Genomic DNA, 17,229 nt, shown 5'->3' with positions numbered 1-17,229 from the left:
CACGCGCGCTGCTCTACCCGCCTCAGGGGACAGAGAGACCTGTCCTGAAACATTCACTGTGCTCGCTTTCTCCCTGTTGATGGTGCCAGACCTGCTGAGTTTCTATAGCCATTTCAGTTTTGGTATACTACTAATTATTGTTTACTACATCTTGTATGAGTACATTCTCATAAACGTAATACAATAATTAAATAACGAATACAGATTATTTTCAAAAAAAGCAACCTTTTGTCCTCATTGCACTCAGATTTACATTGTTTTAGAGCTATGATCATGAATCAATATCCACACATTCCACAACACAGGCAGACTTTAGACCTCATTTGGTGTATCTTCACTGTAAACTAAATGAGGAAATCGTATGCTACCGAGACTAAATTCTTTCCTTGTAAAACCCACACTAATGTGGTCAAAAGAAAGGTTAAACAGGCAGAATGGACTTAAATTCGGAGAAACAGAAATGCAATCAGGGAAGTTACACTCAGTGTTGCAAGTGGTTTTCAGTCCAAAGTTCACTGACTGATTGATCAAAATGCCTTTTGTATTCAGCAGTGTTACTGCGGTCAGGAATCTGAACCTTTGATATAAAAAGGGACCTCTTTCAAGTACGAGACTGGAATGTACTAATATGAATAATTTCAGTAATTGTATCACGTCATAGCAATAATGTGCATTTTCAAATCATCTTTAACATTGAAAACTATTTACAGAGAAACTCAAAGTGATATAACCAAACAAAATTGCCCGAGCCAATAAAGGAAAGATTTGAAATGATGACAACAATTTTAAATGTGGTAGCCTTTAACAAAGAGGGAGGTAACGAAGCATGGAGGTCAATGCAGTGAATTCCAGAATATGGGCCTAGCTGACTGAATGCTGTGCCTCATGAAGTGGGATGCTCAGGAGGCTTTTCCAGCACCACCCTTTTTGACTCTGACTCTCCAGCATCTGCAGTCCTCACTTTCTCCGTATGGTGTATAGCTGGAGGCGAAAGTGAGGGCTGCAGATGCTGGAGATCAGAGTCAAGATTAGAGTGGTGTGGGAAAAGAACAGCAGATCAGGCAGCAACCAAGGAGCAGGAATCCTGATGAAGGGCTCCTGCCCGAAATGTTGATTTACTTGTATATATCTGTAATTTAACTTTTTTCCTTCATTTCTCTATTCTGTAACTAAGGATTGTACCATGTGTTGGTGACATTGTTACACCACAACTAATCTTGTAGCTGAAGAATCTGTACCTAGATACCTTAGTACCTAAGTTGGCAATGTAAGTGGTGACTTATCACCTTTTCACTGTACTCATTTGAGTACTTGTGAGTGTAAAGCTAATTTAATTTAATTCAAGTCTTGCAGACAATGCAAATTTCTACTCCATATTAAATTTTCTCCTCCATTATGATTTTTCACTTACACTTTTCAATGTCAATATGCCACTAAGTTAAAATAGGTAATTAGAATTTGGACGTTCTGCTGGTCATTGAAAAATTCTTGAAGTATGTTGGCATTGTTATGTAAGCCCTGCCATTGCAATTCTGCTTGTCATTATTTTATTTTTCATGTGGATTCTTTTCCATTACCTGAATTTTGGGCTGTTCAGTTCTGACATGAGACTACTCATGGCCAGTCCTTACTTAATTTATACATTTATAGAACAGTACAGCACAGAACAGGCCCTTCGGCCCACGATGTTGTGCCGAACTTCTATCCTAGATTAAGCACCCATCCATGTACCTATCCAAATGCCGCTTAAAGGTCGCCAATGAATCTGACTCTACCACTCCCTCGGGCAGCGCATTCCATGCCCCCACCACTCTCTGGGTAAAGAACCCACCCCTGACATCTCCCCTATACCTTCCACCCTTCACCTTAAATTTATGTCCCCTTGTAACACTCTGTTGTACCCGGGGAAAAAGTTTCTGACTGTCTACTCTATCTATTCCTCTGATCATCTTATAAACCTCTATCAAGTCACCCCTCATCCTTCGCCGTTCCAACGAGAAAAGGCCGAGAACTCTCAACCTATCCTCGTACGACCTACTCTCCATTCCAGGCAACATCCTGGTAAATCTTCTCTGCACCCTCTCCAAAGCTTCCACATCTTTCCTAAAGTGAGGCGACCAGAACTGCACACAGTACTCCAAATGTGGCCTAACCAAAGTCCTGTACAGCTGCAACATCACCTCACGACTCTTGAATTCAATCCCTCTGCTAATGAACAATAATACTCCATAGGCCTTCTTACAAACTCTATCCACCTGAGTGGCAACCTTCAAAGATCTATGTACATAGACCCCAAGATCCCTCTGTTCCTCCACCTGACCAAGAACCCTACCATTAACCCTGTATTCCGCATTCTTATTTGTTCTTCCAAAATGGACAACCTCACACTTGGCAGGGTTGAACTCCATCTGCCACTCCTCAGCCCAGCTCTGCATCATATCTAAGTCCCTCTGCAGCCGACAACAGCCCTCCTCACTGTCCACAACTCCACCTATCTTTGTATCATCTGCAAATTTACTGACCCACCCTTCGACTCCCTCCTCTAAGTCATTAATAAAAATTACAAACAGCAGAGGACCCAGAACTGATCCCTGCGGAACTCCACTTGTAACTGGACTCCATGCTGAATATTTACCATCTACCACCACTCTCTGACTTCGACCGGTTAGCCAGTTTTCTATCCAATTGGCCAAATTTCCCTCTATCCCATGCCTCCTGACTTTCCGCATGAGCCTACCATGGGGAACCTTATCAAATGCCTTACTAAAATCCATGTACACTACATCCACTGCTCTACCCTCATCCACATGCTTGGTCACCTCCTCGAAGAATTCAATAAGACTTGTAAGGCAAGACCTACCCTTCACAAATCCGTGCTGGCTGTCCCTAATCAAGCAGTGTCTTTCCAGATACTCGTAAATCCTATCCCTCAGTACCCTTTCCATTACTTTGCCTACCACAGAAGTAAGACTAACTGGCCTGTAATCCCCGGGGTTATCCCTATTCCCTTTTTTGAACAGGGGCACAACATTCGCTACTCTCCAGTCCCCTGGTACCACCCCCATTGCCAGTGAAGACGAGAAGATCATTGCCAACGGTACTGCAATTTCCTCTCTTGCTTCCCACATAATCCTAGGATATATCCCGTCAGGCCCGGGGGACTTGTCTATCCTCAAGTTGTTCAAAATGTCCAACACATCTTCCTTCCTAACAGGTATCTCTTCTAGCTTATCAGTCCGTTTCACACTCTCCTCTTCAACAATACGGTCCCTCTCATTCGTAAATACTGAAGAGAAGTACTTGTTCAAGACCTCTCCTATCTCTTCCGACTCAATACACAGTCTCCCACCACTGTCCTTGATCGGACCTACCCTCGTTCTCGTCATTCTCAGGTTTCTCACATACGCATAGAATGCCTTGGGGTTATCCTTGATCCTTTCCGCCAGGGATTTTTCATGCCCTCTCTTAGCTCTCCTAATCCCTTTCTTCAGGTCCCTTCTGGCTATCCTGTATCCCTCCACTGCTCTGTCTGAACCTTGTTTCCTCAACCTTATGTAAGCCTCCTTCTTCCTCTTTACTAGACATTCAACCTCCCTCGTCAACCAAGGCTCCCTCACACGACCATTTCTTTCCTGCCTGATCGGTACATACATATCAAGGACACGTCGTATCTGCTCCTTGAAAAAGTCCCACATTTCCACCACATCCTTCCCTGACAGCCTATGCTCCCAACGTATGCTCCTCAAATCCTGTCTTACAGCATCGTAATTTCCCTTCCCCCAATTGTAAAAACTTCCTTGTTGTGCGCACCTATCTCTCTCCATAACCAAGGTGAAAGTCACAGAATTGTGGTCGCCATCACCAAAATGTTCACCCACTAACAAGCCCACCACTTGTCCCGGTTCATTACCGAGTACCAAATCCAATATGGCCTCCCCTCTGGTTGGACAATCTACATACTGCGTTAGAAAAGCTTCCTGGACACACTGCACAAACACCGCCCCATCCAATCTACTTGATCTAAAGAGCTTCCAATCAATATTTGGGAAGTTGAAGTCGCCCATGACTACGACCCTGTGGCTTCTGCACCTTTCCAAAATCTGTTTCCCAATCTGTTTCTCCACATCTCTGCTGCTATTGGGGGGCCTATAATAAACACCCAACAAGGTGACTGCACCTTTCCTATTTCTGACTTCAGCCCATACTACCTCCAGAGGCAGATCCCCCTCAAACTTCCTTTCTGCAGCCGTTATACCATTTCTAATTAGCAATGCCACCCCCCCTCCTTTTTTACCACCCTCCCTAATCTTACTGAAACATCTGTTACCAGGAACCTCCAACAGCCATTCCTGTCCCTCATCTATCCATGTTTCCGTGATGGCCACAACATCGTAGTCCCAGGTACCGATCCACGCCTTAAGTTCACCCACCTTATTTCTGATACTCCTTGCATTGAAGTATACGCACTTGAGCCCATCTCTGTGTCCGCAAGTAGTCCCTGTCAGTGCTACCTTCTCCACGGCCTCCCTCCAGTCTTGGACATCCTGACACACAGCTAGCTTACTTGCTGGACTACAAGTCCGGATCCCATCCCCCTGCCAAATTAGTTTAAACCCCCCCGAAGAGTGCTAGCAAACCTACCCCCCAGGATATTGGTGCCCTTCTGGTTCAGGTGCAACCCGTCCTGTTTATACAGGTCCCACCTTCCCCAGAATGCAGTCCAATTGTCCAAATATCTGAAGCCCTCCCTCCTACACCATCCTTGCAGCCACGTGTTCAACTGCACTCTCTCCCTATTCTTTGCCTCTCTGTCACGTGGCACCGGCAACAACCCAGAGATGACGACTCTGTCTGTCCTAGCTTTTAGCTTCCAGCCTAACTCCTTGAGCTCTTGAATGACCTCCCCACCCCTCTTCCTACCTATGTCGTTGGTGCCAATGTGTACCACGACTTCTGGCTGCACACCCTCCCCCTTAAGGATTCTGAAGACACGGTCCGAGACATCTCGGACCCTAGCACCTGGGAGGCAACAAACCATCCGAGAGTCTCGCCCATGTCCACAGAACCGCCTGTCCGTCCCTCTAACTAGAGAGTCCCCTATAACTAGCGCTCTCCTCTTCTCCCCCTTTCCCTTCTGAATCTCAGAGCCACAGACCCCTTCACTGCAGCTTACACCTGCCACCATTTGATGTTTAGAACATTAAATAATGTCTAGCTTCCCTTCACCGAGGTTACCTTTTGTAACTGCTTCTAATCAATTGCTTAAACATTTTATTTCCCAACCACCAGGTAGATACTTTGCAATTGACCCAATCTTGGATTTTTGATCATCCTTTTCATTTGGGTTGGTGGGTCTTTTTGAAACAGTTCCCTTTGTTGTGGAAGGAATTCAATTCAGCAAACGGAAATTAAGGGTTAGTAATTACATTACGGAGTAGTAATCCAGAGGCCTGGGCTACTGATCCATGCCATAAGTACAAATCCTTTCACAGCAGCAGGACAATTTAAAATCAGTTAATTATATAATTTAGCCAATAATAGTAACCATGAAACAGCTGGATTTTTATAAAAGCATCTTGAATCACAAACATCTTAGAATCCCTACAGTGCAGATAAAGGCCATTCAGGAAAATTGATGTTTCGGGCAAAAGCCCTTCATCAGGAATGAGGCTGGGAGCCTCGGGGGTAGAGACATAAATGGGAGGGGGAGCCCTAGGGGAAGGTGAGAGTGCAATCGGTGGATGGAGGTGGAGGTAAAGGTGATAGGTCAGAGGGGAGGGTGGAGTGGTTACATGGGAAGGAAGATGGACAATTAGGACAGGTCATGAAGGCGGTGCTGAGCTGGAAGTTTGGAACTGGGATAAGCTGGGGGGAGGGGAAATGAGGAAACTGGTGAAATCCACATTGACACCATGGGGTTGGAGGGTCCCAAGGCAGAAGATGAGGTGTTCTTCCTCCAGGTGTCGGGTGATAAGGGAGTGGCGATGGAGGAGACCCAGGCTCCGAAAACCCTTGACGGAGTGGAAGGGGGAGTTGAAGTGTTCAGCCACGGGGTGGTGGGGTTGGTTGGTGCAGGTTTCCCAGAGATGTTCTCTGAAGCGCTCTGCAAGTAGGCCTACCACCTTCATGACGTCCTACCTGTTCATCTTCCTTTCCACCTACCCATTCCACCCTTCCCTCCGATCTATCACCATTACCCCCACCTCCATCCACCTATTGCACTTGCAGCTACCTTTCCCCAGCCTTACTCCCCTCCTATTTATCTCTCCACCCCCTCGGCTCCCAGCCTCATTCCTGATGAAGGGCTTTTGCCTGAAACGTTGATTTTCCTGTTCCTTGGATATTGCCTGACCTGCTGTGCTTTTCCAGCACTACACTCTCAACTCTAATATCCAGCATATGCAGTCCTCACTTTCGCCTAGAGGCCATTCAGTCCATCGAGTCTGCTCAGAGCATCCTACCCAGACCCCATCGTAACCTTGCATGGGGTTTTACCATGGCTAATCTACCTAGCCTGCACTTTCCTGGACACTACAGTACAATGTTTAGCATAGCCAATCCATCTAAATTGTACGTCTTTGTACTATGGGAAGAAACTGGAGCACCTAGTGGAAACCCACACAGACATCGCGAGAACATTCAAACTCTACACAGACATCGCCCAAGGGTGGAATCAAAACCATGTCTCTGGTGTGGTGAGGCAATAGTGTGAACCACTGTGCTGCCCAATGTATTGGTCTCTATGTCATCCAAATTTACAGTAATGTGTTTGGCCCTCTCAATTAATCTAACAGGTTACTAAGTTATTCAAGAAGACCATCTTCTCAAGGGCAATTAACAAAGGGTAATAACAAAGATTGGCCTTGTCAGTGATTCCTAAAGCCCATGAATTGACATTAACAACCAATTTAATAATTTCATTGGGAGATAAAGTTAATCCACCAAATTATTTAAACCCCATGTGCCTCACTAGCAAGAATCCAATAAATCTGCTAAATAATGAAAAACCAAAAGAAGTTCAGACACTGGAAATCAGAAACCAAAACAGAAATTGCAAGAAAAATCAGAGTTAGTGTTTTGGGTCCAGTGCCCCTTCTTTAGAACTGTTCTGAGGACAGGTCACTGGACCCGAAATGTGAACTCTGATTTCTCTCCACAAATTTTGCCAGACCTGAAATTTTCGACCAATTTCTGTTAAATAATGATGCTTCATTAGAATGTGACAAATAAATGAGTGGAGTTCAGTGAAATTCTTCCTTTCATCCTCTCTTTCTATGTCTCCCACAAATATTTCTTACGTCAATAACCATGAAATTTACACCATCTATACCATTATCTGCTCTTCCCAATTCCTCATTTACCTGATCCCCAAATACATTTTTATGCAAAGGTGCGCACCTTGTCAGTAATCACCCCTTAATCCCCATTTCTTTGAAAATATCTATGGATATTGGGTCATATGAAATTTTCAAGGCAAAGATGGATAAATCTTTGTTAATTAAGAATATCAAAAGATATAAGATATGAGCCACAATCGATTGGAATAGTGGAAAAGGCTTGAGTTGCTAAATTTGCCTCCTCCAGTTTCTATGTTTCTATATACAATTCACCCTCACTCCACAACTATTCACAGCACCTCTATATTTCTTTGGGACAAAATTCTCTGTTTCAAAAATTCTTTGAGAAATCCTCTTTTTTCTGTGAGTGCTCTCAATCCTATGAAACTACTCACTACCTGAAAATATATCTCACTTCTCCAATCTCTGAGCTATTCCTACTGTTTCACAATAAACATATGTTCTTATTTAACATTAGCAAAAACACATTATTTCTACTTCCTTATAGAACAATGCACCCTCTACAATCCTGAAATCAAAATTATCCTTTTGTCCTATGTATTAACTTTAATGTTTCATATTAATTTATTTTATCTCATAATCTCCCTTTCATAAATTTTATATTTATATAAAAAATAATAATTCCATTTCAATTGATTGATGGGTCCTTGGCAGCATGGTTTAGAGGTTGACTAAAAGATAGGAAACAGAAGTATATAATTCCTACAAAGAGGCCATTGAGTCTGCACCAACCCTCTGAAGAGCATCCCAAACAGTCCCAGGTCGCACCCTATTCCTGTAACCCCATGTTTACTATGGCCTGTCCAACTAACCTGGATATCGTTGGACTGTGGGAGAAAACTACAGCAGCCGGTGGAAACTCACATGGGCCAGTGAGAACATACACACAGTCAGCAAAGGCTGGAATCAAACCCAGGTCTCTGTTGCTGTGAGACAGCAGTGTTAACTACAGAGCCATCATGCTGCCCTATCGATGGGCAGTTCTCAGATTGGACTAGGCGAAATGGGTACTGCAGATTAGAGTCAAGATGAGAGTGGTGTTGGAAAAGCACAGCGGATCAGGCAACTTCCAAGGAGCAGGAAAGTCGACGTTTTGGGCAAAAGCCCTTCAAGTGGAATGTGAATTATGGTTAGTAGGTTTGCAGCTGACACCAGAATTGGAGGTGGAGTGAACAGAGAAAAATGGTTGCCTCAGACTTCAACTGAATCTTGATCAGATGGACCAGTGGCTGATGGAGTTTAATTTAGATAAATGTAAAGTGCTGTATTTTGGAATGGCAAATCAGGGCAGGACTTATACACTTAATGGTAAGGTCCGAGGGATTGTTGCTGAACAAAGAGACCTTGGAGTGCAGGTTCACAGTTCCTTGAAAGTGGAGTACCAAGCAGATAGGATAGTGAAGAAGGCGTTTGGTAGGCTTGCTTTTATTGGTCAGTGTATTGAGTATCGGAGTTGGAAGGTCATGTTGCGGCTGTACAGGATATTGGTTAGGTCACTTTTGGAAATCTGCGTGAAATTCTGATCTCCTTGCTATAGGAAGGATGCTGTGAAACTTGAAAAGCTTCAGAAAAAATTTACAAGGATGTTGCCAGGGTTGAAGAGCTTGAGCTACAGGGAGACACTGGGGCTATTTTCTCTGGAGCATCAGAGGCTGAGGGGTGACGTTATAAAAGGTTTATAATACCATGAAAATCATGAATAGGATAAATAGCCAAGGCCTTTTCCCTGGGGTGTGGGAGGCCAGAACAAGAGGGCATAGATTTAAGGTGAGAGGGGAAATATTTAAAAGGGACCTAAGGGGTAATGTTTTCACGCAGAGGATGGTATGTGTATGGAATGAGCTGCCAGAGGAAGTGGTGGAGGCTGGTACAATTGCAACATTGAAAAGGCATTTGGATGGGTATAGGAATAGGAAGGGTTTAGTTGGATATGGACCAAGTGCTGGCAAATGGGACTAGATTAATTTAGGACATCTGGTTGGCATGGACAAGTTAGACCAAAGAATCTGTTTCTATGCTGTAGAATTCTATGACTCTATGGTATTCCCCAGGAATTAGTGTTGGAACCTTTGCTTTTTCCGATTAATATAAACAATTTGGAGATGAGCTTTGAGGGCAAATTCTCTAAATTTGCAGGTGATTCTAAATTAGGGTGAATAATGAATTGTGAGGATGGTGCTGAGTGACTTCATAGAACATAGAACAGAGTGAGTACAGCACAGTACAGGTCCTTTGGCCCTCGATGTTGTGCCAACCTTTTATCCTACTCTAAGATCAAACTATCCTACATACCCTTCATTGTACTATCTTCCATGTGCCTATCCAAGAGTCGCTTAAATGTCCCTAATGTATCTGACTCTACTACCACTGCTGGCAGTGCTTTGCACACACCACTACTCTCTGTGTAAAAAACCTACCTCTGACAGCTCCCCTAAACGTTCCTCCAGTCACCTTAAAATTATGCTCCCTCATAATAGATATTTCTGCCCTGGGAAAAAAGTCACTTGCTATCCACTCTATCTATGCGTCTCAACATCCTGTGCATCTCTATCAAGTCACCTCTCATCCTTCTTCACTCCAATGAGCAAAGTCCTCATTTCCTCAACCTTTCTTCACAGACATGCCCTCCAGTCCAGGCAGCATCCTGGTAAATCTGCTCTGCACCCCCTCTAAAGATTCCACATCCTTTCTTTAATGAGATGACCAGAACTGAACACAATATTCCAAGTGTGGTCAACCAGGGCTCGATAGTGCTGCAGCATAACCTTGTGGCTCTAAAATGTAATCCCCCTACTAATGGAAGCCAACACACTGTATGCCTTCTTAACAACTCTATCAATCTGGGTGGCAACTTTGAGGGACATTGATAAGTTGTCCAAATAGGCAGACAAGTGGCAGATGAATTTCAATGCAGAGAAATGTGAGGTAATGCATTTTGATAAAGGAAAGATGGAGAGATAATAAAAGATCAATGCTACAACTTCAAGGGGGTACAAGGACAAAGAGACCTAGGGATTCACATGCATAATTCTCTGAAGGCAGCCAGGCAAGTTGAAACAGTTGTTAAGTAGACTTATCAGTTCCTTCGGTTTCTAAATAGAGGCATAGAGTATAAAAGCAACACCTCTATAAATCATTGGCCAGATCACATTTGGAGTATTCGGTTCAGTTCTGGGCACTTTAATTGAGGAAGAATGTTAAAGCCTGGAGACAGTGCAAAGGAGATTTGCTAGAATGATACCAGGAATGAAGGATTTTAGATACAAGGCAAGATTAGAGATATTAGGCTTATTCTCCTCGGAGCAGAGAAGGTTAAGAGGTGACCTTATTGAGGTGTTCAAAATTATGAACAATTTTGACGGGGTAAAGAATGGTATTCTGTTTCCACTAGTTGGTGTGTCAGTATCTAGGGGTCACAATTTCAAGAATATCAGCAAGAGAGCTGGGAGTGACATGAGAAAAAGCTCTTTACCCAGAGGGTTGTTAGGATTCGGAATGTGCCACCTGGGAAAGTTGTGGGGGTTTATTCCATAGGAGACTTGAAAAGAGAGCTGGATATACATTTGGAAGTGATGAACTGAGAGAGCTGCAGAGAAAAGGCTGGAGAATGGGACTAACTGGGTAGCACTTTCAGGAACCGGTACAGACACAATGAGATGAATGACCTCCTCCTGTACTGTAAAATTCTATGATTATTTTCAAATTGACTGAATTAATTTAGTTGGAATATTTATGGAATCTTCAAACGACACATGAAGCAAATGCCTGTAGAAAATGGGGAAATATCCTCGCATAAGTACCCGGACCTCTGCCCCAGTTTTACCAGAGATTGTAAGATCACGAGGTTTTTTTAACTTTAACGGTTAATGTCAACTACTTGTGTCACTAGGGATGTACCTTGGACATCCAGCTGCTGAGGCATTTCCCCCCAATAGCAAATCAGTTATATGTTGGTAACCTCCACCTCAGAAAGAGCTTTTATGTTCCTCCTGTGGCCCCTTTGGAACACCCTGCAGTGGGAGTCCACACACCCACAGTGCAATCACTACTTATTCTATTGTCTATTTTCAACACTTCTGAGTTCCCAGGAAGTTACAAGACAATTGCAATGGCAGGCCTGTGGAATGTTAACAAAGAAGTGTTTAGGAATGGAGAAAAAAAAGCAAATGGAGGTGGAATTAAAACATTCAGATTTTTCCTAGCTACAATCAGTTCTGAAGAAGGGTCAACGGACCCAAAACATTAACTCTGATTTCTCTCGACAGCTGGTGCCAGACCAGCTAAATTTTCCTAACAGTTTGTTTTCATTTCCGATTTCCAGCATCCGCAGTTCTTTGGGTTTCTTTTTGTTTAATATAAACTACCAATCCTGGGCATGAGCAATCCTAAACATGAGATTGATCAATACAAATTAATCTTAGTAATCTTTGTGAAGCAGAAGTGATTGCAGGTGGCTGTTAACTGTCACCTGTAGTCTATGATACTCAAACATGTTCCAAGATCTCATAGGCTGCACAGAGGGGTGAAGCTCCTTTCCTCACATTGAATGTGCTGTTATATGCATTGGTGCCTTTCTTGGTTCATGTGTTGGTGAGAATAAGGTCTTAGTGATCCTACAATATTCTACTCAATGTGCACAACATGCAACATACACCTGAATGAGGTCTACTATGTAATAGTTATATGTAGAGGCCTCCCTGGTCTCTCTCGTTGGAGACCTCCATGTGTTACGGTACTACGGTAAACACAACAAACTTTGTTTTAACTGGCACTTAATGAACCGACACTCTTGATAAACTGGCAAAAATTATATACCTTAAATACTGTGAGGTTTACTGTATTATTCTGTCCAATTATTATAGTTTTCAATTTCTTTAACTCTATATAAATTATTCAATTGAATGGCTGCACAAAATATCAACAGATGATTCAATTTCAAGTCAATTTCTCCTCCAATACCATGATGTCCAAGTAGCCAGTTGAGAGTGTGAGAAGGCTCTCCATAAGTGAGAATTATTTAAAGCAAAGTTGCATTATTATTTAAGTGATTTATGCTGTAAACAAAGTATAATAATCATGTGTATCTTCCTGCACCACGTTTTTAATACATAGTGTATTTTTACATCGATTGTGTGGACCTCTTGATCAACTGCAATGTTTGGTCAACCAACACATTCTTGGTCCCATAGAGTCATAGCGTTGTACAATGTGGAAACAGACCCTTTGGTCCAACTCATCCATGCCAACTAAACATCCCAATATGGCCTCGTCCCATTTATCAGAATTTGGCCCATATCCCTCTAAACTCCTCCTGTTCTCATTGTACCAGCCTCCAATACTTCAGGTGCTGGTTAATGAAAGGTTTGCTGTAGAATGCTGTAACTGCTGGCTGCTCAGGAGCTACATGGTTTCTGAAATTCCCAACTTCGAACCAGCATCAATGGATCCAACCACAACAGGTGTAACTGTCACAGTGGCCAATGCACCACCAGGGCACGGAGAAGTTAAAGAGGAACACTGCTTCTGCAAGCCTAGGATCAACAGGAACCCGAAGTGTCTGCTGAACAACCTCCAAATAACCAGGTTGCAGTACAAGATCCTGTCAGGACACGGAGGTGGTAGAGGAAGCCCAGAGCCAAATGTCCTCAATAACATTTCCTCCAGATGAGCAAGGCACAGTATTGCCACCAAATGAGGACATCCCAGGACACTTTTACAGAACTGCTGGAGCATTTCAGTTGCAGGGCTTTATGGACAGTGCATATGTGGTGTTGAGAGCACAGTATCATAATGCAGCTGACATCTTTAACAGGAAAGATTTTCATTCCGTCAACAGACACATCTGTGATCATCGCTGCTACATCTTATAAGTCTGTACCCTGGAAACTGCCATGACACCTCTCTCCATAATAATTCTCAGGTTTTGGCTTCATTCCAAGGGCTTACAAGAATGGGTAGGAGAAAGTGAGGACTGCAGATGCTGGAGATCAGAGTCGAGAGTGTAGTGCTGGAAAAGCACAGCAGGTCAGGCAGCATCCGAGGAGCAGAGGCGTTGACGTTTCAGGCATTAGCCCTTCATCAGGCTGCTCCTCAGATGCTGCCTGACCTGTTGTGCTTTTCCAGTGCCACGCCTACAAGAACGGTTGCTGGGATACAAGAGCTCCCCTACCCCAAACATAACTAATGATTCTGTAGCACATTGTAGATACATTGCCACCCCATTCTTCCACTTGGACAATCGTGGGCAGATGACAGGCCTTTTCACAAAGAGATTCTGATGCTTGGATAGTTTGGGGTGGGCGCACTTACAGTAAACTATAGACAGAGTGTGCTGCATCATTCTGGCATGCTGTGCTCTGTCCAACTGGAGCAGGCAAAGAGATCACATGATGGACGCTGAAGAGCGAGAGGGTGGCAGCCATCTCCTGAGGAGGATCATGAGGCCTTTGAGCAGGAAGAAGATTACCTTCAGCAGGATGAATTGGAACGGTGTTAAATGAAACAATTGAAGCAGGATTTAATGGGTACACGCTTCCAACAGATCAAATTTGGGTGAATTGACTGCAAATTTAAAGACAAATGTAGATTTATTTTTGTTCCTTTTTTTGATTTTCTTGTGCATTAAAATTAAAATTAACAAATGGACAGTGAAGAGGGTTACCTCAGTGTACCCTCTGATCAGATGGGCCAATGGGCCAAGGGGTGGCAGATGGAGTCTAATTTAAGCAAATGTGAGGTGCTGCATTTTGGAAAGGCAAATCAGGGCAGGACTTCTACACTTAATGGTAAGGTCCTAGGGAGTATTGCTGAACAAAGAGCCCTTGGAGTGCAAGCTCATAGTTCCTTGAAAGTGGAGTCACATGTAGATAGGATGTGAAGAAGGCATTTGGTATGCTTTCCTTTATTGGTCAGGGCATTGAGTATAGGAGTTGGGAATATTGTGTGCAATTCTGGTTTCCCTGCTATGGAAAAGCTGTTGTGAAACTTGAAAGGGTTCAGAAAAGATTTACAAGGATGTTGCCAGGGTTGGAGGATTTGAGCTATAGAGAGAGGCTGGGGCTATTTTCCTTGGAGCGTCGGAGGCTGAGGGGTGACCTTATAGAGGTTTATAACACCATGAGAAGCATGGATAGGATAAAGAGACAAGATCTTTTCCCTGGACTGGGGGAGACCAGAACTAGAGGGCATAGGTTTAGGATGAGAGGAGAAAGACATAAAAGGACCTGAGGGACAACTTTTTCATGCAGAGAATAATGTATGTATTGAATGAGTAGTGAGAGAAAGTGGTGGAGGCTGGTACAATTACGGCATTTAAAAGGCATCTAGATGGCTATATGAATAGGAAGGGTTTAGAGGAATATGGGCCAAATGCTAACAAGTGGGACTAAGTTAATTTAGAATACCTGGTTGGCTTGGACAAGTTTTTGTGCTATACATCTCTATGACTCTATGACTCTAACTGTTTGAAGACTTTACAACATGTGATGCTCCCACAATACAACTATTTCCTGCTACTTCCAAGGGATGTCATACCATTGAGGTTATTAATTAATTAATCTTGGCACATTACAATATGCTTTCTCTGGTATTCAATTATGCTTTCAATTATAACTTTCTCTCTGGTCAGTTTCAAAATGCACCGCTCGAAGAAACTATTTCAAAAGCATTCTATGATCTCCTCACCCAGGAGGATTTGATTTTTTTCAGTTTGTATAAAGATTAAAGTCACCTGTGATAACAGACATCCATTTATCACTTATACCCAATATTCCTTTTGTATACTTTGTTCCATGAATGGATGATTCCCATTCATGACTTCTTTCCTCTGCTGTTAGAGTCATAGAGATGTACAGCATGGAAACAGACCCTTTGGTCCAACCCATCCATGCCGACCAGATATCCCAACCCAATCTAGTCCCATGTGCCAGCACCCGGCCCATATCCCTCCAAACCCTTCCTATTCGTATACCTATCCAGATGCCTTTTAAATGTTGTAATTGTACCAGCCTCCACCACTTCCTCTGGCAGCTCATTCCATACACGTACCACCCTCTGTGTGAAAAGGTTGCCCCTTAGGTCCCATTTATATCTTTCCCCTCTCACCCTAAACCTATGCCCTCTAGTTCTAGACTCCCCACCCCAGGGAAAAGACTTTGTCTATTTATCCTCTCCATATCCCTCATGATTTTATAAACCTCTATAACATCACCCCTCAGCCTCCAACGCTCCAGGGAAAACAGCCCCAGCCTGTTCAGCCTTTCCCTGTAGCTCAGATCCTCCAACCCTGGCAACATCCTTGTAAGTTGTTTCTGAACCCTTTCAGGTTTCACAACATCTTTCTGAAAGGAAGGAGACCAGAATTGCACATGATATTCCAACAGTGGCCTAACAAATGTCCTGTGCAGCCGCAACATGACCTCCCAACTCCTGTACTCAATACTCTGACCAATAAAGGAAAGCACATCAAAAGCTTTCTTCACTACTTATCAACTTGCGATTCCACTTTCAAGGAGATCTCACGGAAAATAGGGAGAACTAGCCATTTGGATACAAAACTGGCTCAAAGGTAGAAGACAGATGGTGGTAGTGGAGGGTTGTTTTTCAGACTGGAGGCCTGTGACCAGTGGAGTGTCATAAGGATCAGTGCTGGGTCCTCAACTTGTTGTCATTTACATAAATGATTTGGAGGCGAGCATAAGAGGTACAGTTAGTAAGTTTGCAGATCACACCAAAATTGGTGAAGTAGTGAACAGTGAAGAAGGTTAGCTCAGATTACAACAGGATCTTGACCAGATGGGCCAATGGGCTGAGAAGTGGCAGATGGAGCTTAATTCAGATAAATGCGAGATGCTGCATTTTGGGAAAGCAAATCTTAACAGAACTTATACACTTAATGGTAAGGTCCTAGGGAGTGTTGCTGAACAAGGAGCCCTTGGAGTGCAGGTTCATAGTTCCTTGAAAGTGGAGTCACAGGTAGATAGGATAGTGAAGAAGGTGTTTGGTATGCTTTCGTTTATTGGTCAGAGTATTGAGTACAGGAGTTGGGAGGTCATGTTGCGGCTGTACAGGACATTGGTTAGGCCACTGTTGGAATCTTGCATGTAATTCTGGTCTCCTTCCTATTGGAGTCCAGAACTAGAGGGCATAGGTTTAGGGTGAGAGGGAAAAGATATAAATGGGACCTAAAGGGCGACATTTTCACACAGAGGGTGGTTCGTGTATGGAATGAGCTGCCAGAGGAAGTGGTGGAGGCTGGTACAATTGCAACATTTAAAAGGCATTTGGATGGGTATATGAATAGGACGGGTTTGGAAGGATGTGGGCCGGGTGCTGGCACGTGGGACTAGATTGGGTTAGGATATCTGATCGGCATGGACTGATTGGACTGAAGGGTTTGTTTCCATGCTGTACATCTCTATGACTCTAAGGAGCTATGAAACTGCACTCCAGGGTTTCTTTGTTCTCTGCATCTCCACCAAATGGATTCTACACCCTGGTCTCCTGAACCAAGATAATCTCTAACTGTTGCACAAATCCATTAACAGATCTACCCTTTCACCTTTACCACCCTTCCTGTGAGTCTTGGTGTGAGTTGTTTCCATCGGTAGAGTTTGAGTTTGAGGTAGCAAAGAGAAGATGGTGGCACTCACCTTGCAATCTGCTGAAAATTATTGAACGTCTTCCTGCACTGCTCTGCATTCTTCTGACCTGTGGCAATGGCATTGAAGCAAGCTGGTATGGTCTGGTGTCGTGATCTCCTCTGTCAGTAGGGGAAAAAGAGGATGGTTCTCTGCTCCAACAGAAGGAAGAGAGGACAGCAGGTGATGGCGATCCGAGTTGAGAATGTGGTGCTGACAAAGCACAGCAGGTC

General features: G+C 43.6%; 1 protein-coding gene across 1 annotated transcript in view; it reads right to left on the bottom strand.

Annotated features, from left to right (window-relative positions):
* lactb2 (lactamase, beta 2) overlaps positions 1-17,229 on the bottom strand; it is a 69,495-nt gene that overhangs the window by 51,872 nt on the left and 394 nt on the right. The window contains exon 2 of the mRNA XM_072569607.1: positions 17,009-17,118. Within this exon, the coding sequence (XP_072425708.1) occupies positions 17,009-17,118 (110 nt within the window). The remainder of the gene's footprint in view (positions 1-17,008; positions 17,119-17,229) is intronic.

The sequence above is a fragment of the Chiloscyllium punctatum genome, chromosome 5 (assembly GCF_047496795.1).
Source record: "Chiloscyllium punctatum isolate Juve2018m chromosome 5, sChiPun1.3, whole genome shotgun sequence".
Classification (NCBI taxonomy): domain Eukaryota; kingdom Metazoa; phylum Chordata; class Chondrichthyes; order Orectolobiformes; family Hemiscylliidae; genus Chiloscyllium; species Chiloscyllium punctatum.
The sequence above is the reverse complement of the archived record's forward strand: the minus strand, read 5'-3'. Positions and strand labels throughout refer to the sequence as shown.